At 45.9% G+C, this 19,090-nt stretch overlaps 1 protein-coding gene across 4 annotated transcripts in view; it reads right to left on the bottom strand.

Moving 5' to 3' along the window:
- The window catches only part of MYB (MYB proto-oncogene, transcription factor), a 28,722-nt gene extending 12,001 nt beyond the window's left edge, over positions 1-16,721 (bottom strand). The window contains exons 1-14 of one of the 4 annotated variants that reach the window (XM_075748160.1): positions 16,487-16,721; positions 12,559-12,676; positions 10,898-10,969; positions 10,151-10,243; positions 9,529-9,749; positions 7,765-7,999; positions 6,896-6,976; positions 6,397-6,501; positions 4,814-5,071; positions 3,394-3,759; positions 1,690-1,832; positions 1,175-1,289; positions 963-1,088; positions 166-276 (exon numbers count right to left, since the gene is read on the bottom strand). In XM_075748160.1, coding sequence (XP_075604275.1) covers positions 166-276; positions 963-1,088; positions 1,175-1,289; positions 1,690-1,832; positions 3,394-3,759; positions 4,814-5,071; positions 6,397-6,501; positions 6,896-6,976; positions 7,765-7,999; positions 9,529-9,749; positions 10,151-10,243; positions 10,898-10,969; positions 12,559-12,676; positions 16,487-16,509 — 2,067 coding nt within the window. In that variant the 5' untranslated portion in view covers positions 16,510-16,721. The remainder of the gene's footprint in view (positions 1-165; positions 277-962; positions 1,089-1,174; positions 1,290-1,689; positions 1,833-3,393; positions 3,760-4,813; positions 5,072-6,396; positions 6,502-6,895; positions 6,977-7,764; positions 8,000-9,528; positions 9,750-10,150; positions 10,244-10,897; positions 10,970-12,558; positions 12,677-16,486) is intronic. The other 3 variants (XM_075748162.1, XM_075748159.1, XM_075748161.1) reach the window with 3 other exon arrangements.
- Positions 16,722-19,090: the final 2,369 nt, after the last annotated feature.

Genomic DNA, 19,090 nt, shown 5'->3' with positions numbered 1-19,090 from the left:
GTGGGATTATGCTTCTTATGCTTAATACAGGAAAACGGTACAGAAATAATGAATAATGCCTACTCGTGAGGAAGGTCAGACAAAACATTTTCTCTCTTGCATTTAAGAACTAAACAGGAATGTACAACAGAAAAATCATTCAGTGGTGTGAAAACTTGCACTTACTGGCACATCTTCCATAGTAGATGCATGTGTAAAGAGCTGAGTGTTCAGGTTTTCTCCTTCCCAGTGATTTGAGCAAAAAAAATTTCCAGCTTTATCTGTTGGAGACTCCACCTGAAAACAGAAAAAGTACCGTGATAAAAACCAGTACCTATCTGACCAGAAGGAGATTTATCTGCCAGTTGCTTAATAAATTGAATAAATATTCTTCACAGCCATGCATAATACACGTTTGCAGCACTTTTACAGGACCCTTGCTCTTTGCAGAAAAATAAAAAAAGTTCAAGGTTTTCCAAAAAAATCCCCACCCAGTAAAACTCTGAATACTTGCACTCAGTGCTCTGTCAGTATTCAGGAGTTTAATCCCCTAGAAAGGATTGAGCATATATGTATTTTTAGAACTTTAGTGACAAAGTAATATAATGCAATGTCCTCAAATGTTCAGGTTTCTAAGTCACTCCATGGAGCTTGGTCCCTGTGGGATTCTTCTATAGTTTTCACCAATATTAGAAAGATTCAATCCAAATTCCTGTCTAATTTTTTTTTTCTTTTTAAGTTTCAAACGAAAACTGCATTAGAACGGCCCAAGCAAACCCCTGCTGAAAACAGCAGAAAGACTTCTATGGAAATCAATGGGAGATGAATTAGGCATGCCTAGTATACTATATAGAACCGACACTAAGATCTTGGGGCTCACATGAAAGAAAAACAGACACAGCTATTTAACAGAAAAGGTATTGGTATAAGTTTCTCAGCAAAGAGTGCTGAATTAAATTGCCTCAGGTAAGTTCAAGATTTACCTCTTGTTTGATTTTCTTCAGCAAAGGGGGTCCACTTTCATGTAGCCCAGCCACTATTGCAGATTCCTCCGACTCCTGCTTGATAACGTCCTGCAGATCTTCTACAAGATGAGTCGGAGTTTGAGGCTGAAAGGAAGAAACGTTATATCCAAGTCCCAGAACATCCCTCTGCACTAATATCAAAGCAACTTTTACCATTGTTTCCTTCTTACCAGCATCTTCAAAGGACCATATTTGATTTCCTGAGCTGCAAGTGCGTTTTTGAATGGAGTGGGTGTCCTTGGAGAGCTCTCTAATATCGACCTCTTGATTGCTGGAGTTCTGAAACTTTAAAAAGAGGGAGAAAAACTTTAAAGGAACATGCCTAGAAATATTACCTCTTTACAGAAATATGTGCATACAGGCAGTGGCTGCTGTAAGACTCGGACAAACATTTTCCTGCAATCCTGTAATCCATTTTGTTCTTCTGGCAGAATATCTGCCTAACTGTGATATGGTGGAATGGCTTCATTTACAGAAACTGGTGAGTCTATATGCAAGATTGTTCTTGCATATAGAAGACCTCTGCAGTTATACATTGGAAATTTTACTGCAAACTGAGAAAAATCTGAATATAGTAGCAAATAACTCTGCAGGAAGCACACAGTGACCCAGCACTTTGGTTGTGTGCAAACCTGAAGAAATGAACCCTTGTGAATTTGACAAGACAATGTGATAACAGACTTACACATGATTTTCCTTCTGAGCTTTGAAAGTCTGGTCCCTGTGGAATGGTGTGGCAACAGCCATCTTATGGCCACACACCGGTGTGGAAGTTAGCGCAGGGTTGTCCAGGTTCAGGTTTTCGTGACTGGATGAGGTGTTTAAGAACTGCAGGGAGCGAAAGGAAAAATCAACATCCAGATTAGAAGGTTGACTTCTGAAGTTGACGGTATAGAACAAAAGAAAAAGAAATTATTTCCTTCTCATTGACATACATGATTCTCCTGACCCTAGGATACACGCAGGTGTATGTGGGGTACCTGACTATGTGGCAAAACACTATTCAGCAGTGTGGCTGGAGCACTCATGAAGCCGAAATGAGCATTTTGAGAGAGGGAAGTTATAAAGAAAATGACACTCCATTATTAACATTCTACACCACTTCAAGAGCCAAATCTTAAAAGCCCAATTTGGATTTTCTGCAAATAAATTTTAATTAAGAGCAGTGTGCCCAATAAGAACTGGGTGAAAATGAGTAAGGGATGTTTCAGGAATAAACTCACAGGAAATGGGGCTAAATTCCACAAAGATTTATATGGGAAATCTAGGCACTTTTATGGCAGTAAATAAAGTGTTTAATAGAGGAAAATAAATTTCCCATCATCTCTCTCAAAACAAAGTGCTCCATTTTCACAGCATAAAATGAAAACTGCCACCTGTGATGGGTGCATGGAGTGTTTTGGAATAGAAGCAGCTGACCGAAAAGGAGGCAGCAGTATTAGTTTGGAGAAAATTGCTTTTGCATGAGTTCTACTGAGTAGCCTAAAATATTGTTTCCATTTCTAGTGTCTACAAATCTGTGAGCGTAGTGGTATCCTTTATTCTGACAACGATTCACCTTATTACCTTCTAGGCTCAACTTCCATCAGATTAAAAAATACTTTAGCAAAATATGGCATGTAAGAAAATACAGATTTCACTGGATCAGTGATATATGGTAACTGGAGATACAGTGGGAGATCATTACATGCAATCTTTCACTATCCTTCATGAAATAGTGTTTCTCTGACTTCAAGGACTAAAGCCAAACCAAGGCAAAACCAACACAAACAGACAAACAACAAAAAACCAAAACACCTTTAAATAGTGCTACAGCTGTGAAACAAAGCAACCATAGACAGGAATTTGGAAATGCACGCCAGGCCATTTTAACAGGCCATTTTCCTCCTCATTCCTATTCTGCTCCACCCCACATGGCCCAGTTTGAGGATGGCGAGCCGATTTGAATTTTCTGGTTGTTGTCAGTTTGTCTCACAACCTGAATGCTATTTAAATGCAGTTTGGGGTTTTCTAGGTCAATGAATCATACTGTAAGTGGACAGATATGGAAAGTATTACAAATGATCAGAAATGTTAAACTCTAGTAGCTGAAGGAGCTAACAGCAAGAGCAAAGCAAGCAATTGTATTCCCCTACAAAAAGGATCCAGATAAAAAACCAAAACCACCCAAGTCCCACAGATGAATTTAAAAGAAGAGAATCAACAGTTAGCTTGCCGATGATCTAAACTCAGCGGTGAAGACTAAGAGCAGTGAGAAGATTCAAACACGGAATGAAATCAACAAGCGCAACGGTAATTAGTCATTTGTTCCAAAGGATTAGTTTCTAAATTGTTAAGGCTGGGGTGACTTTTGAGAATTAGTAACATCTGTGCAGAAGTCTTGATCTACCTGCGAGGGAGAGAAGGGCAGGCTTTTGACAGGGGAGCGCTTAGGAGGACTTGAGCTGCTGACGTCAGCTAGGACCAAGGTGCTACCGTGGCCACTGGCTAAGGGGCTGGAGTGCCCTCTCCTTTTGCGAAGAAGGACCCACGGAGCTGCGCTGCCCTGTGAGGCAGATAAGGACTTTGGTGAGCCAGGAGAGCCCTGACTCGACATGAGTTTGCTCAAGTTTGTGATGGGCCGTCCTTGAGGTCTACAAGCACTGGCCCCTCTTTGCTGAAGCTGCGCGACTCTGCCTGAGGGAGCTTTGCTAGCCGAAGTGTCTGTGTCTTCAAAGAATTCAAAAGTGCTGAGATCACCCCATGATGAAGGATCCTGAAACAATGTGGGAGGCACGGAGCTATAAGACAGTGTATAGTGCCACCTCATGAAAATACAGCGCTAGGATATGCCCGTAACCAACAACAACAACAAAGTCTTTCCCAGTTCAGTTCAGCTTGACCGTCTTTATTTAGTAGTAACACTGTGAATGCTTATTTGTGATTTCAGTATATACCTTGATCACACCAAACTGCCTAACATCCTAGTAGTGATGCTGGCAACTGAGGCCCTGAAGAAACAATGAGTGAAATGATGTCATTACTATCTGCTTGCACAGGGTTTTCTGCTTGGTATGATGACAGTGCCTTTCGCTACCAGAAAAATGCGTGCCTTGGGCTCTAAATCAAAACTTGGATCCTCCTAACCTGCATGCCTACTCTGGACATGGTGAATGGGACGTGATGCCCCGTGAAGGAGACACCTCTGCTGCTGAAGGAGGGTGCCACCAACAAATGTATTTCAACGTGCCGCTTCTGTTACATGTAGTATCGCAGAGACCACAATGATAAAAGGCCCATGTCAATGTCAGTCAGCTAAACGGCATTTAAAATGCGTGCTTCCAGTTCTTCACATATGCCAGGGCAAGGTCCTGAAACTTTTAAGAAGCAGCTATTGAAGCTACAGCAAAAACTTTTAGACAATGATGCAGATACATGAGCAGCCACACATAAACCTATGGCATGTGTCACTTCAAAGATAAATATAATTTCATTGCTTAAATCTTTCACAGTGTCTCTGATTTTCTTTTAAGGAGACTTAATATCGAGAGATTGTTTCAAGCTCCTATTGCGCAGTTTGCTAAAAATCACACTCCCATACCAAGATGTAGCAGGAAAGGGAGACAACCACAAAAAACATACGTATCCACACTCAAGGGCTTCATTTATGAGCAGCCACGTTTTGTTATGTCAGAAGCTAAGCTTCGGATCTTTTAGCAATCAGAAGTTACTCGGAAAAAAAAAAAGAAACACGTTTAGGACTGTCCCGGTTCCTCTCCCCTTACTCCTTGACCACACACGAATCCACCTGAAGCGGCAAGTCTACTTACGGAGTCTATTAACTGGAGTGTTTCTGCAAATTCTAAGAGATTCTTAACATTATCCAGGATGTTGCTCTGGTGAACAATCATGCACCGTGCAGGGGATGCACTTTCCTCAGGTAAGCAACCGTGATCCACCGGTGGAGATGGAGTACAGTGGTGATGTTCCCCCAAACAGGAAACAGGTGCATTGTCACCACTGGTCCTGGTACTGTCAGCAATCGTGGTGCTGTGCCAGCCGGGGTAGTTTGATGTGTGGTTCTGTGTCTAAAGGAAGAAGAAAAAAAAAAAGAAAAGGGGGGGGAAAAAAGGCAGAAGGAACTTAGCAAAGAAATTGCACAAGGTGTCAGATGCCACTGGGGGGAAAGATAAAAGTAGTTGCATCATCATCTAAAAGCTTATGCCTATGAAACAATTGTCAAGATGTTTCCTTTCATCAGTGCAAGATCTTGTTTTAAGTAATATTGGCATTGTATTTGTTATCCCAAAGTTACCTCATAATTTACTTCCAGGATTATGAGCATATATCGTTACTAACACATAATCAATTCATACTGTGTTACTCCAAAAGCTCAAAAAGTGTCTGCAAGTCATTTTCTGTGAGAAGCAAGAAACGGCAGGATTTCCCTACTGAGCGCTCAGCACTGTAGAAGGCTAAAGGGTTTAAGAGTTAGAGTTGCTTTTGTTTGCTTATCTCCTTTTCTTCTTCTATCCCTGTCTAATGCTACAGCTTACACCAATGCAATGAAGAGGCTGTCAAATCAACGTGGTTAGGAAAGCAGAAGAACAAATTAACAGAAGTTTCTTTCCAGTGTGATCATGCAACAGAAGAAATTGCAAAACATTAACTAAAGTTAAAAAGTGGCCAAACTAACGTATCATGCATGCAGTTGTTTTACTATTAATTTAAATATTACCCAAAAAAAGAATCTGCTGGCTATCACCTATCTTCAAAAACAATTTGGGGATTCTTGTCTTTGGTGACGGTGTTAAGTAATTACGTAAGGGTTTTCACACATTAACATCCAACGGCATGTACAACAAAGTGTGAGAATTCAGTAATAGCCAGCATTTGCTCCACACATGCAGTTATAAAGAATCTAACACATTCGGAGAAGTAAAACAAACTGTCAAACATGCACCAAGTCTGAAGCTTACAAAGTGTATAAAACACAGCTGAAGGAAAGAATACAACAGAGAAGAAAAAAAAATCTAATGTACAGGCACTACATTTTCATCACATGAACCATTGCACACTTTCAGAAATGCAGATCCCATTGGTTTAAGATCTGTGGAATTTTTCATTTTCGTACAATCATCATGTTTCAAATATTACATCACATTACAGAGCCCAGCCCTGCTCCCACTTTGCGAAGTAAAATACCTGCAAATTGTTTGCTGCTTTTTTTTTTTCAATAAAAGAATTTACAAAGCAAATACAGATAATATATATGTGCTATGTTTCATCCTTTTAAAACGGAAATATAGAGCCTTGATTAGTATCGAAGGCAGAGGGGGAGTAAAAAGTTAAAAAGACAAGCACTGGGGTAATGCTGCTATCCCTCCATCCAAGCACACAGTGACAATCTTACTGGTAATGCCTGCTGCCCTTTCAGTTCATTCTCAGTCGACATTAGTAGCAACTCTAATTCCTTTATTCGTTTTTCTTTCTCAGGGTCTTCATCATTATAGTGTCTCTGAAATTAAGAGTTAAGGGAAAAGAAAAGATAAAGGTCTGATAGGATGTAGCAACTAAAATGCTTATGGCTTGCCGTCCTGTGGTTATAATAGCCAAATTAGACTCAAAGGTGAAACAAACGTCAATTGTGTTTTCCACTACCAAAGTCCCTGCTGAATTTCAGTATAGACATTTGAAATGGAGAAAGTGAAAGCTATCACACCAGATGTCAACTACTGTGTTTTAAATCCACTTCAGAAGAAGCAATTATTAGCCATGTTAGAACTCCCCCAACCTTCCCCATTTTCTCTCTTCACCACACTTATTACATTAAACTGTTTCCTTAATGTCTGCATTTTGACTTATCAAATGTTTTACAAATTGACTCTTGAAATGATGTTCAAGTTATCTACCTGAATAGCTGCAGCAGCTGGCTGAGGAACATTGACAATATTTACATGCAGTGCTACTGGATATGGGATCTGACCAGGGACCTAGGCCAAAAAAGCAAAAGACACTACAAGTTATTATTTCTATCACATTATCTGCCTGCATTGTGAATTTGTGTTAAACATACTACGGTTTTAGGTACTTAATATTTATAATCTACGGAGATGAAACGGCAACAACCCCAACGTTTACAAGAAAAGTAAACAGGTTTTTTAGGAATATGACGGTGAACATTACAGAGGAAGAAAGAAAATTCATATATGAAATATCTACCCTTCCTGAATGAGAGAAGATGAATAATTTATAGATGCATTTGTAAGATTTTTCTAAATTGAAGTGAAAATGCAAAAGATGCAATTTATTGTCATCTGAACTCTGCAATGTAACTGTCTGAAGCAGCAGCCTGTTTCATTATTAATCATTGATAGAAAAAGAATCAGATTAAAAACAATACTTATTTACTTGGTTCCAACAGGCGACCCAGCAACAGAATATTACTGAAGGGAACATGGGAGATTTTGACATAGAACACAGAATTAACCAGATTCAACTGATTTTCAACAAGTGTATATTCACCACTGTAAGAAACAGTGCTGGAAACATGTTTACTGCTTCCAAAACGCTAAAAACGCTGAACCCAATTCCACCACCTGAATGCTGGCAATCAATTTGAAATGTACATATTTCATCACTGAATGAAGTCAAAGTCAAGGTCAAAGCGCTCCTCGCCTGACATCAAACCCATACAAGCCCACCGAGACTGAGAGAAAACCCTTCGTGCTTCCTGAAATCAGGAAAACAAAAAAAACAGCCCACATTTTCAGGCGCTTACGTTTTGTGGCTCAGAGATGTGGTAGTAGGGGTAGTCACTGCTCAGCGGGGGCTGGCCAGCTACTGGCAGCTGTGCAGAAGGTGGGTTGTGAGCAAAGGCCATCAAGGGGTTGCTCTTCTGAAAGCCAGCGGTTGCTGAGGAGTGACAGGCTTTGGAGGAATCCTGCAGGTAGCCCTCCTGCTCAACCTTTCGGCGCATGGTGGAATTCCAGTGGTTCTTGATAGCATTATCAGTTCTGCAACGGAAATACATGCGTTTTAGGAGTTTTAAAAAGGAGCGTTTCCAATCCAGACCAAGATTAATGGGCAGGAAACTGCTGTTGGCATTTCTGTTTAAACCTCAAGCTGTTTTCTGACCTTCCTCCTGCCCCCACCTTTAGAAATGCTACTCTCAACTTCTCAGGAAAGATGCTCAGTATAAAAGGTAGGGAAAAAAACCAATGGGCTACAGTTGTTTGTGTACTTTTTGAAGCAATCCCTAAGCCTTAGGTCCTTGAACTGTACGAAATGAGTATCTTCAGCTTCACCTCCTTCTCATGAGGTGAGGTGACAGCAAAGGCTAACACTCCTTTGAGGCCACCCTAAAGGACTGCCAACATCATCTTCCTATGTCTGGAGTTTTATTGTATCTCACTGCTGGAAAGACAGACTGTGGAGAACAGCTGTGAAAAGACTAACTTCCAAGTGACTTTCCAACTGGCCACCTAGACAATGACAACATCATGCTATACACACAAATTCTGTGAACAAAGCTGCCGGCATTTTTTCTTAGCTGCAGAAAAACTGAGGTTCAAATTCTCACATACATGAGTCAGAAAAATCAAACTTATCAAGTCTGTGAGATTTTAGGAGTATGATTAGGAACAGCTCCTCAATTTGAGAAACATCACCACCACACAGTATCGTTGAAAGCGTTATCTGTGATGTGCGGGAGCCACAAAAAGAACACTTTCCAAGGGGCAATTCCTTTCTTGTTTTCTTCTAGAAGGTGAAAGCAGCCTAGGGAATGCCCACTTAAAAGGATATTATGGTCTTAGGCATTATATTTAGATCTTGAAGATGTTTCACCAAATAGCAGGAATAAAAATGGGAAGAGAAACCTCTCCCTTGCTTACATTATTTGCTTGACTACACTTTATGTTGAGTCAGTTTTACTACAGAGTGTATAAGACACTGAATCTCTGAAATTAGATGCAAGCTGTGCATAAGCTTTCAATGAGACAAGTATTTCCAGGACCAGAGTTTGAGGAAGTCCGTTTCTCCTTGGAATGGATTTTTAACAGGTTAAAAACATCTGGATGATTCAGGGGCAATTACAAATGTTGAAGCAGCCTTCTCTTAAATCATTTTGAATAAACAGACTGGATTTCATGTTGAAGGTATACCCTTAGCTGAATGTAAATTATGTTCCACTTGCAGAGCCTGATTCTTCACTGTTAAATCAATTCGAATTTTGACAGTTTGTACAAGCACAAATAAAATTGCAGACATTTAGGAAACTGTTACCGTCTTGCTCTAGTTACTGGGGTTTTTTTACGTATGGCAAACATTAAAAGCATGTAAAAATAGCATAATGTTCCATGTACTGACCAAACAGCACAGTACCCCACTGAGAAAAATGCACACCAATGTCACTGGCTTTCCAGGTTTTGATTCCAAAATTTTTTGATTTATAATGTGCAGCCTGAGGCAACTGAAACAAGCTGCTCAGACCTGCAGCTTTTTCCTTGATTCCTATTTAAGAGCTAAAGGTATATGTCATTACCGTCCAGGCAGCAACTTTGCAATTTCTGCCCATCTGTTTCCCAGCCTCTTGTGTGCCTGGTAAATAATTCTATCTTCCTCTTCTGTCCAGGAGGTTTTCTTCACTTCTGGATTCAAATGGTTGTGCCACCTCTCCCTGCACTGTTTTCCAATCCTTCCCTTCAAATGCTTAGCAATGACAGACCAGCGCTTTGGACCGTATTTCTGCACGAGTTCTATTACCTTCAAAGAAGGACATAAAAACTGCCTGTATTTAATGAAGCATAATGAATCAATGAAATTTTTCTGTGGTGGAGCAATATTTTCAACGACATATCTCAAAATCGCCACAGTAAAACTAACGCACAATTAAGGTTCCCCACTTCCCACTTACACTTTTACCCAAAAGGAAAAATCTGGTAATAGTTAAGACATTTCTAGACTGCACTTCTATATTACAGTGCTGTAAAGGAACATTAATTAATTTGCGTAGAAAATGACAGAAATACTAAGCACTGAAACTATAGGATCAGTCTGCTTCTGGCCACATTAGTGTTGAGACCACCTAAGTCTCTAAGAGTTTTGCCCCAACACATGAAATCCGCTAGTAAGGCATTAATCAGACGGAAAGGAAAACTGATTACCCTTTGATCCTCCTCTTTAGTCCACGGACCTTTGATAAGTTCTGGGTTTAGTACCTTCTGCCATCGGTGCTGGCACTGAACATCTGTTCGATTCTAGTGAAATGTAAAATATGCAAAGTAGATCATTCTTTAGACAAAATGAACGTAGAGTGATAAAGCTCTTATCTAGGTACGCTTGTTCCCGATATATTTCAGCTATGACTACTAAACAATATGGAGTGATATAGTAGGTCTGATGAGAAGGTGCTCAACTATCACTTTGCTCACTGAACTACATAATATTTCCTTCATTCCCGCAGCGATGACTGTATCACCAAAACTACACAAACTGTATCTTCACCATCTGGCACAATAGCTGTCATGTTTTCACATGCAGTATTTCTACAACAGCCAAAGTGTTCACCAAACAATTATCTTCTAAACCACACTTACAATTCATCAAAGCTATTTTTTCTCTGTGCTGAGACATTTTGTTTCAGTGTCACATTGACCATCTACTGTGCAACCCGCCTCCAACCCCCATTTTTGCTTGTTTGATTTGTTCCAACCCTTTCTGAGTAACGAAATGAAAATAAAGGTAAGAGTTTCCACAATATTCTAACTAAATTTCTGAGGTCTCCATCTGTGGAGGTTTTATATCTCCCGCAAAAATGTAACTATAAAGCAACCACTCCCCTTTCCCTTACTTGGAAACCTCTGATAAAGAGCTGTCACTAGAACTGGAAACAGAAACCAATATCCACCTACAGGAAGGAAATTGGCAATGACTTTCCAGTCTTCTGTGCCATTCTGCTCCACAAGCTTCTTCAGTTTCTCATCCTGAATCATTAAAAAAACCAGACATAATTAATATCGCAATCTGTTATAATGCAAATTAAATACATTCTATTCTAGCTTTTTATGCATCTATTTCTGCATCTTGAGTGTAAGGGGAGGTGGTCTGTAGTCCTCTCATATTTTTAATTGCCTAAATCAGGAGATTCTTCTACTCCTGTGGATTTTGGTTGGTTCTTTACTGTGCTGCAGGAGAAAGACCGACTTTTTCTGTGCTGTTCTTTGACTCGCATTATACATTCCCATTTTACTGCTCAGAGCAATGTAACTCTTATTCTTGTGCTGGATTTACAGGAGGCCATGGATGTTTAGATGCCAGGCATCAGAACAACAATGCAATTCAGTAATACTCAGGCACCCAGCTGTTTGGGGACCTCCGAAAATCACAGCCTTAAGCTTTGTATGTCTTGCAAGTAATAGGAGTTCCAGTAATTTGCTCATTGCCTACACATCGAAAGCACAACAAAATTAATGGCTCCTTTTTGCTCCTGATCACTGTAAAGGAGTTTTGCATACTTGCAGTAGCAAGAAATTTGGCCCAGTATTTTTAATGATAAGGCCAGAAATATAGACCCTAAAGACAAAAGAAACCAATCTCATGCACTGGGAAACACTGAGATAGTGTTAAGACAAGCAAGAACTGTCCCAAAAGATAAGAGGAGGGGAGCAACCCTCCTCTTCCCTGATTAGCGCCTCCCAGTATGCTCCCAGTTCATGTGACAGGAAAGTGGCCATTGGGCTCCACGGCCATCCCTTCCTCCCAGGCCACATCACAACCACATCCATCTCTGTAAGAGCAGACTGGTTTAAAAAAAATAAAAAATTCTTGCAAGAGGTGACCTGCCACTGTTTATATATCAATATACATTGTTAGAGAGAAGAAAGTCAAAACATAACTTAAGAACTGCATTAATGTATTTCACAATAAACTCAAACCAGTTAAATGGCCACAGGATATCCACCTGGCAAAGGAGTTTGATACCACAATTTATCCGGAAAGTCAGCACAAGGGTACTGTGACTAAACACAATCTGACCTTCAAAACCAAAATCCATCTTGAATGCTCAATTTTGGTACTGCTAGATTTTTTTCTTCCAGCTTTTATCTCCACTCAGAATCATAATGCTGCAATTAAAGTGCAAATTTCAAATGGCACAAAAGGACTGCAGCAGTTTCTGTCACAGTTGTTTGCTGCTGTGGGACACTAAACACACGTCAGTTCTCGCTTAGCAACCGTTTTCAAACAAAAAGAGGCAGCAATAACAATCAAGCATTGCTGCAGGTGACTTTTAATCTGTTTCTCCAACAGGGACTACACGGAGACTCACATATCTGTAACGTAGACCTTGGTGGACATAAAAAAATGGTGTTGATACATTTTATTTAAAAGAGAAGAATGACCCTAAAAGTTGAATGAAACACTGAACACAGCTAAAGGGTCAAAAACTTTGTCATCATTCAATATACACAGGGCTGTCACTGAAGTTAGTTTGCAGACAAGCAACTCGGAAAAGAACATGATCCGTGCTCTCTCCATCTTTTTACATGCAGGAGATGAATGAACTCGGATTTACCTCTTCACGGGTCCACCTGGTTTTTCCTAAGTGACGTTTTCCAGTCTTAGGAAGCAGACCATCATAATCATGATCATACATCTCAACATCTTCTTCGTCATCATCACTACTATATATACTGCAGAAGGAAACACAGTGAGACAGAGTGGAACATGAGGACTTGAGCTACTTAATTACAAAGCACAAAAACCCCACTACAATCCTCACAAAGGTTACACAGATAAAAGTTTTAAAACTTGCACAACAAGATTTTGTTCTGCATTCTGTTGTTCTAGTATTCTGAACTGGTTCTGCTGTTTTTGGTATCCACAGATACAAGCAAAGGGCTGGCAACCTTCATATTACTGTGCATGTTTAGACCTGCTCTTACTGTTAGATCAGTGGTGAATTACACATTTGGCAAACTTTCAACCAATGAAGGTTTCAAATTAAAATACAATGTTTGGGACAATAAAGAGAACTAGAGGCTGTGTCTATTACACAAGCACACATTCAAAATCTTTAACTCATGCCATACATTCTGAAAAATATTAGCATTTTCATATGTTTAATGGAACAGATAGCAGATATTATTCCCAAATACAACAGACTGTGTATAAATACAAAAAGTTAACCAATAATAACCTTGTTTGAGAATATGGTTATGGACCCTATATACGAAGGCAAAAGCTTCTGTAATTAACTAAAGCCAGTAAGTGGTAGCATTAACATGCAATAAGCTCTAATATAAAATGTGCCTGCCATTTATGGGTCTGGACAGACAAGGGCTGAGGACAAGTATATTTAATATCCTGTAACCAACAAATGAATGACTGAACCCTTTTATACTCTCCATTTCCCTAACTTAAGACTTTATTACCTCTACTCCATTTCTAAATACCTCATACTGTTTTTGAAATACTCTGCTACTCACCTAATTCATGACTAAGGGATTTCCCCAGAGGCTATCTATGGGTAAAAAGGACTCTATTACTCTTTTCATAAACAGTACTTGCTCTACCCAGTTAACTAAAACTAGAAGAGAGTGTTTTGCAACAAGAGCTGTCTCTCTGGTGGGCAGTATTTTATTTCCAACTTTTAAGACGTAAGCAGCAGTTCTGACACTTCAGCTAATACATGATAACCGCAAGTGCTAGAAAGGAGACAATGTCATGCTACGAGACTAAAAACTGTGATATATCTGATGGTACGGTATGCCGTGGTATGTTAAGGTGTGACTAAGACATTAAAATAAAGTTATTTTGTAATAGAATTATCAGGCGTTGTTTATCCCGTTAACCTGTTTTCAGGAGATCACTTTTTAAATTAAGCTGCAGTGAAGCACAGAGACTGCTAGTCAAGATGCAAACACCTCCAAAATGCAAGCTGTTAAACATATAATCTTCTAAAGTACACTGGCCTAATCACACCTTACATCTTCAACCCTGTTTTCTGGCCTGTGACATGTGCCATGAAAACTATGCTACACGTAGGAAGTTTTCCACAGCCTGCCGTGATGTGTGTGGCCTTCCCCGAGTCACTGCTGGGTGGCCCCTGACTCACCCACCCAGCCCATCGCTGCCACCCTCAACTCACCCCCACAGTGGCGCAGTCCTCCAGCCTGCCCGGCCCCACCATTCACTCCCTGTTCCCCAGCCCGCGCAACCATTTGGGGCAAGCACTGGCCGAAGCTCCAACGCTGCGTGCCAAGGCGAACGTGCACCCCTCGCTCCTGGCTGGAGCCTCCTTTGCACACTTGAGCAAAGCTCACACGCTCCAGCTGCTACGAACGCGGCTCCTTCCCCAACCACCGCTCAAAGTAGATTCACTTTTCTAAGTGACACTCAGAGACAGCTGTGCGACTGCCCATATGCCAAAGGAAGTTTTGTGGCTCAATTTCCAAGTATCATTCTGAAAATGAATTTCGCAGATAGTAAAAGCACGAGGTATGCATCCATCGGTGACGCTTTCTGCGCGGGGACATGTTTTGGGCACAGCAGAGAAATGCCGCTCTGCAACGGCAGCAGAACATCAGTGGCGAACAGGTTAAAATGATTTAAGTGCGGTGCCAGTAATGTAACCGGTTTATTTAAATAACCGGGGCCTTGCTGGCACCGCAGAACTGAGCCAAGCCCGCTGCATTACCTGCCTTCTCCAGCAGGAGAAAAGGGCCCTGGGATTTCGGGACGCTCGGTGGCTGCTTTAGCCAACCGGGCTCTCAGCGCTGCTCTAAAACTTTTTATTATTTTGCACCTCCGGCCGCAGCGCCGCAGCCTCCCCCCGAGCGGCACGGCAGGGGGTTGGAGCCCCCCGCCCGCCCTCGCCGGCGCCGCTTCAGCGCTCCCCCGGCAGCAGCGCTGCGCTTTTCGCCCGGGCAACCAACTTGTGCAACGATACACGGGGAAAGAAAAAAATAAGGAGGGAGGGGGGTGGGAAAAGGAGGGGGTGGAGAGGAAATGACTCGCTGCTGCTACCGTGATTGAAGGAATTCGGGCACCAGCCCCGCGGGACACAGCCCGCTCCCGCGGCACATCCCGCTCCCATTCCCGCCGGGGCGGCCCCGCTGGCCCCGCTCCGCGCCGCGCCCCGCGGGGCAGGCGGCCACCGCGCCGCCCCTGCAGCCCACGCCGCCGTGGCGGAGCTGCCGGCCGAGCCCGGGGCGGCGGAGCGCCGTGTCCCTGCGGGAGGCGCCCGCGAGGCAGGCGGCGGCTGTCCCTCTCTTTCGGGAGAGCCGGGCCGGGTGATTCATCGCCAGCCCCAGCGACACTGACACTGAAAGTACGGCCCGACGCTCGCTCAGCGGCCCGCTGCCTCCTCCCGCACCGCAAGCCCCTCTTCCTTAAAAACAGAGCCCCCCCTCCCCCGCGCCCCCAAGTCCCCGATCCCGCCGGACGGGGCCGGCAGCCGGGCAGGGCAAGGCAGGGCTGCCACTTTCTCCTCTGTCAGAGCCCAGCCAAAGGGGAGGGGAAGAGGGGAGGATGCCGGGCTGCAAAGAGAAAGAGAAAAAAGCCTCCACGTGTCCGACCCGCCGTCCCCGGCTAATTAGACAACAACCCCGCTCTGTGCGACAGCCCGGCAGCGGCGGCACGGACCCGACCACGCGGCGCCGCCGTCCCGTCCCGTCCCGTCCCGTCCCGTCCAGCCCGCCGCCGCCGGGGCGCCGCCGCCCCCGGCCCCTGGCGCGGCACGGCGAGGAAGGGATGGCTCTCGCCCGGGAGCGCGGCGGGCGGGCAGGGGGTGACAGCTCCGGCCGAGCGCCCCGTCGGACCCGCAGCCCCCGCAGCTGCCCGCCCGCGCTCCCGCGCTCCGGCATGTGCCGAGCGGCGTGTGCGGGAAAAAGCCAAGCCCCGCAGGCGGGAGCTATCCACGCCGGGGAGAGCCGCGCTCCCGAGGGCAAAAGGGCCGCCACTCCAGGAATAAACATAAAAAACGCGAGGGAGCGAGCCCAGCCCCCGCGCCCGCCGCCCACCTGCCGTCCCACCCCGCCGGGAATGAATGAATGAATGAGACGGGACGCGCTACCTGCCGCCGCCGAGCCAGCCCGACATTGTCCCGCCCTGCAGCTGCGGGGCGCGGAGCCCCGCCGGTCTCCGCGCTGGCCCCTGCGGGCAGCAAGCCCCGGCCCCCCGCGGCCCCACCGCGTCGTCCGGCAGGCGTGCGGTGCGGAGCCCGGGCGCCCCGTCAGCGGCCGCTCTGCGGTGCGTCCCGCTGGGCTGCCGCTCCCCCGGCGTCTCCGGAGGAGGGGGGAGCTTCCCGCTGTGCTGCGGGGCCGGGGGCGGAGTAGCCCAGGTGCGCGGAGGACGGGGGGCTGCCCGTCCTCCCGCCGCCCCGTCCGCCGGGCAAGCCCTTCTCCCGCTGCTGCCTTCCCTCTCCCCCGCCCCGCGCCCCGTCTGACAGGCGCGGAGCGGAGCGGGGCCGGCCGCCCCCCCGCCCGCAGACAGCGGGTTACCTGTGCCGGGGTCTCCGGGCCATCCTCGCACCGGCCGCTGGGGGAGGAGGACGGGGGAGCCCGCGCCCGCCGCCGCGCCCTGCTGCCGGGCTGCGCCCAGGCGCTCCGCCGCCGCGCACGGGAGTGCCGAGGAGCCGCGGGAGGAGGAGGAGGAAACAGGTTGAGATTAAAGAGTAAACTCTGTAAACAGAGATGCCATCAAACAAAGGGCCCTTGGACACTCCCCCTCCCGCCAAATCTGGCGCCCCTGCAGTGCGCAGGCGCCTGGCGCCGCGCGGCGGGCCCGTGCCGCGGCGGCGGGGCGCGGGGCGGGCGGACCGGGGCCGCGCGCCCGACGGGGCACTCCCGCCCCTCCCGGGCCCGCCACGGCGGGACACCCCCCCCCCGCGCGCCAGCGCCGCCGCCACCCCCGCGCCGCGGCCCCTCGACGACACGACCGCAGCCCCCCATGCCCGTGGCGTGGGGCTTTCATTGATGAAGCCGTCGGGGCGGGGGGCAGCCCTCCCCCCCCCCCCCCCCCCCGTGCACGGCAGGTGGGGAAGAGGAGTCCCGCCGTGGAGCGGCGCGGCCACCCCCGGGGGTCTCGGCGACCACCACCGGGCCATGTACGTGCCTCCCGCCGACGGGGGTGGTCCTTCGCGGGTGCACCTGCTCCGCTCCCTGCGTGGCGTGCGGGCTGCAGCGGCAGCAGCCCTCGGGGGGGCGAGCAATACCCCCGCGGGAAATACGAAATAAAAGGGACTTCGAGGGGACTCTGGGGGGGACGGGGACGGGGACGGGAGCTGCCCGGTGCCTGCGGTGACTGCGGCTGCCGCGCCGCGGGGGATTTTTGCTATAGTTCCCCTTGCTGCTGCCAGGCGGTGGATGGTGCCTGCAGCCGCCGCTGCGGCGGGAGAGGCGGTGGGTGTCCGATGAGCTCCAGAGAACACGGTTTTTGATACAGAAATGAGTCAGGATGTGAAAAATGGCGAAACATGCAAAGTTCTCAGGCTGCGCTGCTGCTTGAAAAATAGGGGTTTTGCAGCGGTTTCGGCGCACTCGCCCTTTCCTCAAAGGGCCGCGGCTCATCAATGAGCCGCCGACAGGGCGGGGCCGGGCCGTGGGGCGCTCCCGAGCCCGCGGCGCTGCTCCCGGAGGGCCGGGGCGGGCTCAGGGCCCGCTGCCCACCGAGGCGGAGCGTCCCGCGGGGCCGGAGACCGTGCGTGGGGTACAGCGCAGCCAACGGGCAGTCCCCACCACCGACCCCGGTCTTTTATGTCGCGTAGTCTCCGTATGTCCTGTAACGGGATTCACCGGCGCAGGGTGAATGGGCCGGGGCTGCCTCCCGGAGCTCTGTGGCTACATCACTTCTTGGGACCACACCTTGTCCCAAATTAGCCGGAGGGTGCACGTCATTCCTGCTTTGCCCTACCCATGCCTCCAACAGAGCTGCCGTCCCTCCCGGCCTCCATTTGCCTACCTGTGAAATGGGTCAGCTGCACCAGGAGACCAGCATTAGTGCAGGATGGTGACATCTTCGCATTTTTGCAAAGCATTTCTTTGCTGGGGGAGGGCGAGGGGAGAGCTTTACTGCCAATGGCAGTGAGAGAACTGGAAAAACAAAGACTAATTCATCTCTGTTCTACACCCGGTCAACTTTATATAAAGTGCATAGTGGCACCAGCAGAGAAGAAGGCTCCTCAAATCCATTAGATTTTTGATTTATTTTTTTTTCTGGTAAAGATGTATCTGGGGAATGAAGGAAATCAGAAGGCCAGAGAAACTATGGGAAGACACCTCTGTGTCCACACTGTAACTAGCCACTGTTGCTGGGTATTGGGGACATTACAGTTCATTCCTTCAGCAGAATCAAAGCTGATAATAATCTACAAGAGTACAATTTTCTGTGTGTAAAATGTTGCTTTTGTTAGGGATAACGGGAATGATACTTCTACAGCTCTGTTAGGATATAACCCTGATTCCTTTACAGAAAGTTATATAAAAATAAGAGAGATTTGTGAATGCTGCTCCAGCGGTGAGTATTGCTTATGTACACAGGAGGCCTGGAGCTGTGCCTGTGATCAATGCAGCGGTAAGGCTATCACAGGATTCACTGGATCCGCTGTTAGGGTAGGTGCCTCTTATTCTGTGACTGAAAATGTACATTTCAATGAAACAGTGTGGTCATGTTGCCTATAGTTTCCCACAGAGGTACAAACAAAACTGTGCAAGGTTATCTCTTCCTGCTTCTGCGGAAAACATTTTCCCTTGTTGATTTTTGCAAATATTTCAGCGTTAACTGAGACAAATCCAACATCTTCCTGATTTGGATGTAAATTTGCTGAATAAATGCAAAGAATGTCTATTATTGCTCTCAAGAGAACTGTTAATATGCACAATTTTCTTCTGAAGGTTTTGTGTAAGACTACATTTCTTCTCCAGTGACTCTGAATAAATACTTTTTTCTTCCTAGATTGAAAAAAACCCCACATTTGGTTTATAAGAATACTTCAAATTGCAAATAAAATATATATTTACTGGGTTCAAAATAAAGAGGGAAATGACACCTCCGCTCCAGGTTTAAAGATCAATCTTCCCCAAGTCTGCATATATAAATCCCACTAA

The sequence above is a fragment of the Balearica regulorum genome, chromosome 3 (genome assembly GCF_011004875.1).
Source record: "Balearica regulorum gibbericeps isolate bBalReg1 chromosome 3, bBalReg1.pri, whole genome shotgun sequence".
Taxonomy (NCBI): domain Eukaryota; kingdom Metazoa; phylum Chordata; class Aves; order Gruiformes; family Gruidae; genus Balearica; species Balearica regulorum.
This window is presented reverse-complemented; position numbering and strand designations above follow the sequence as displayed.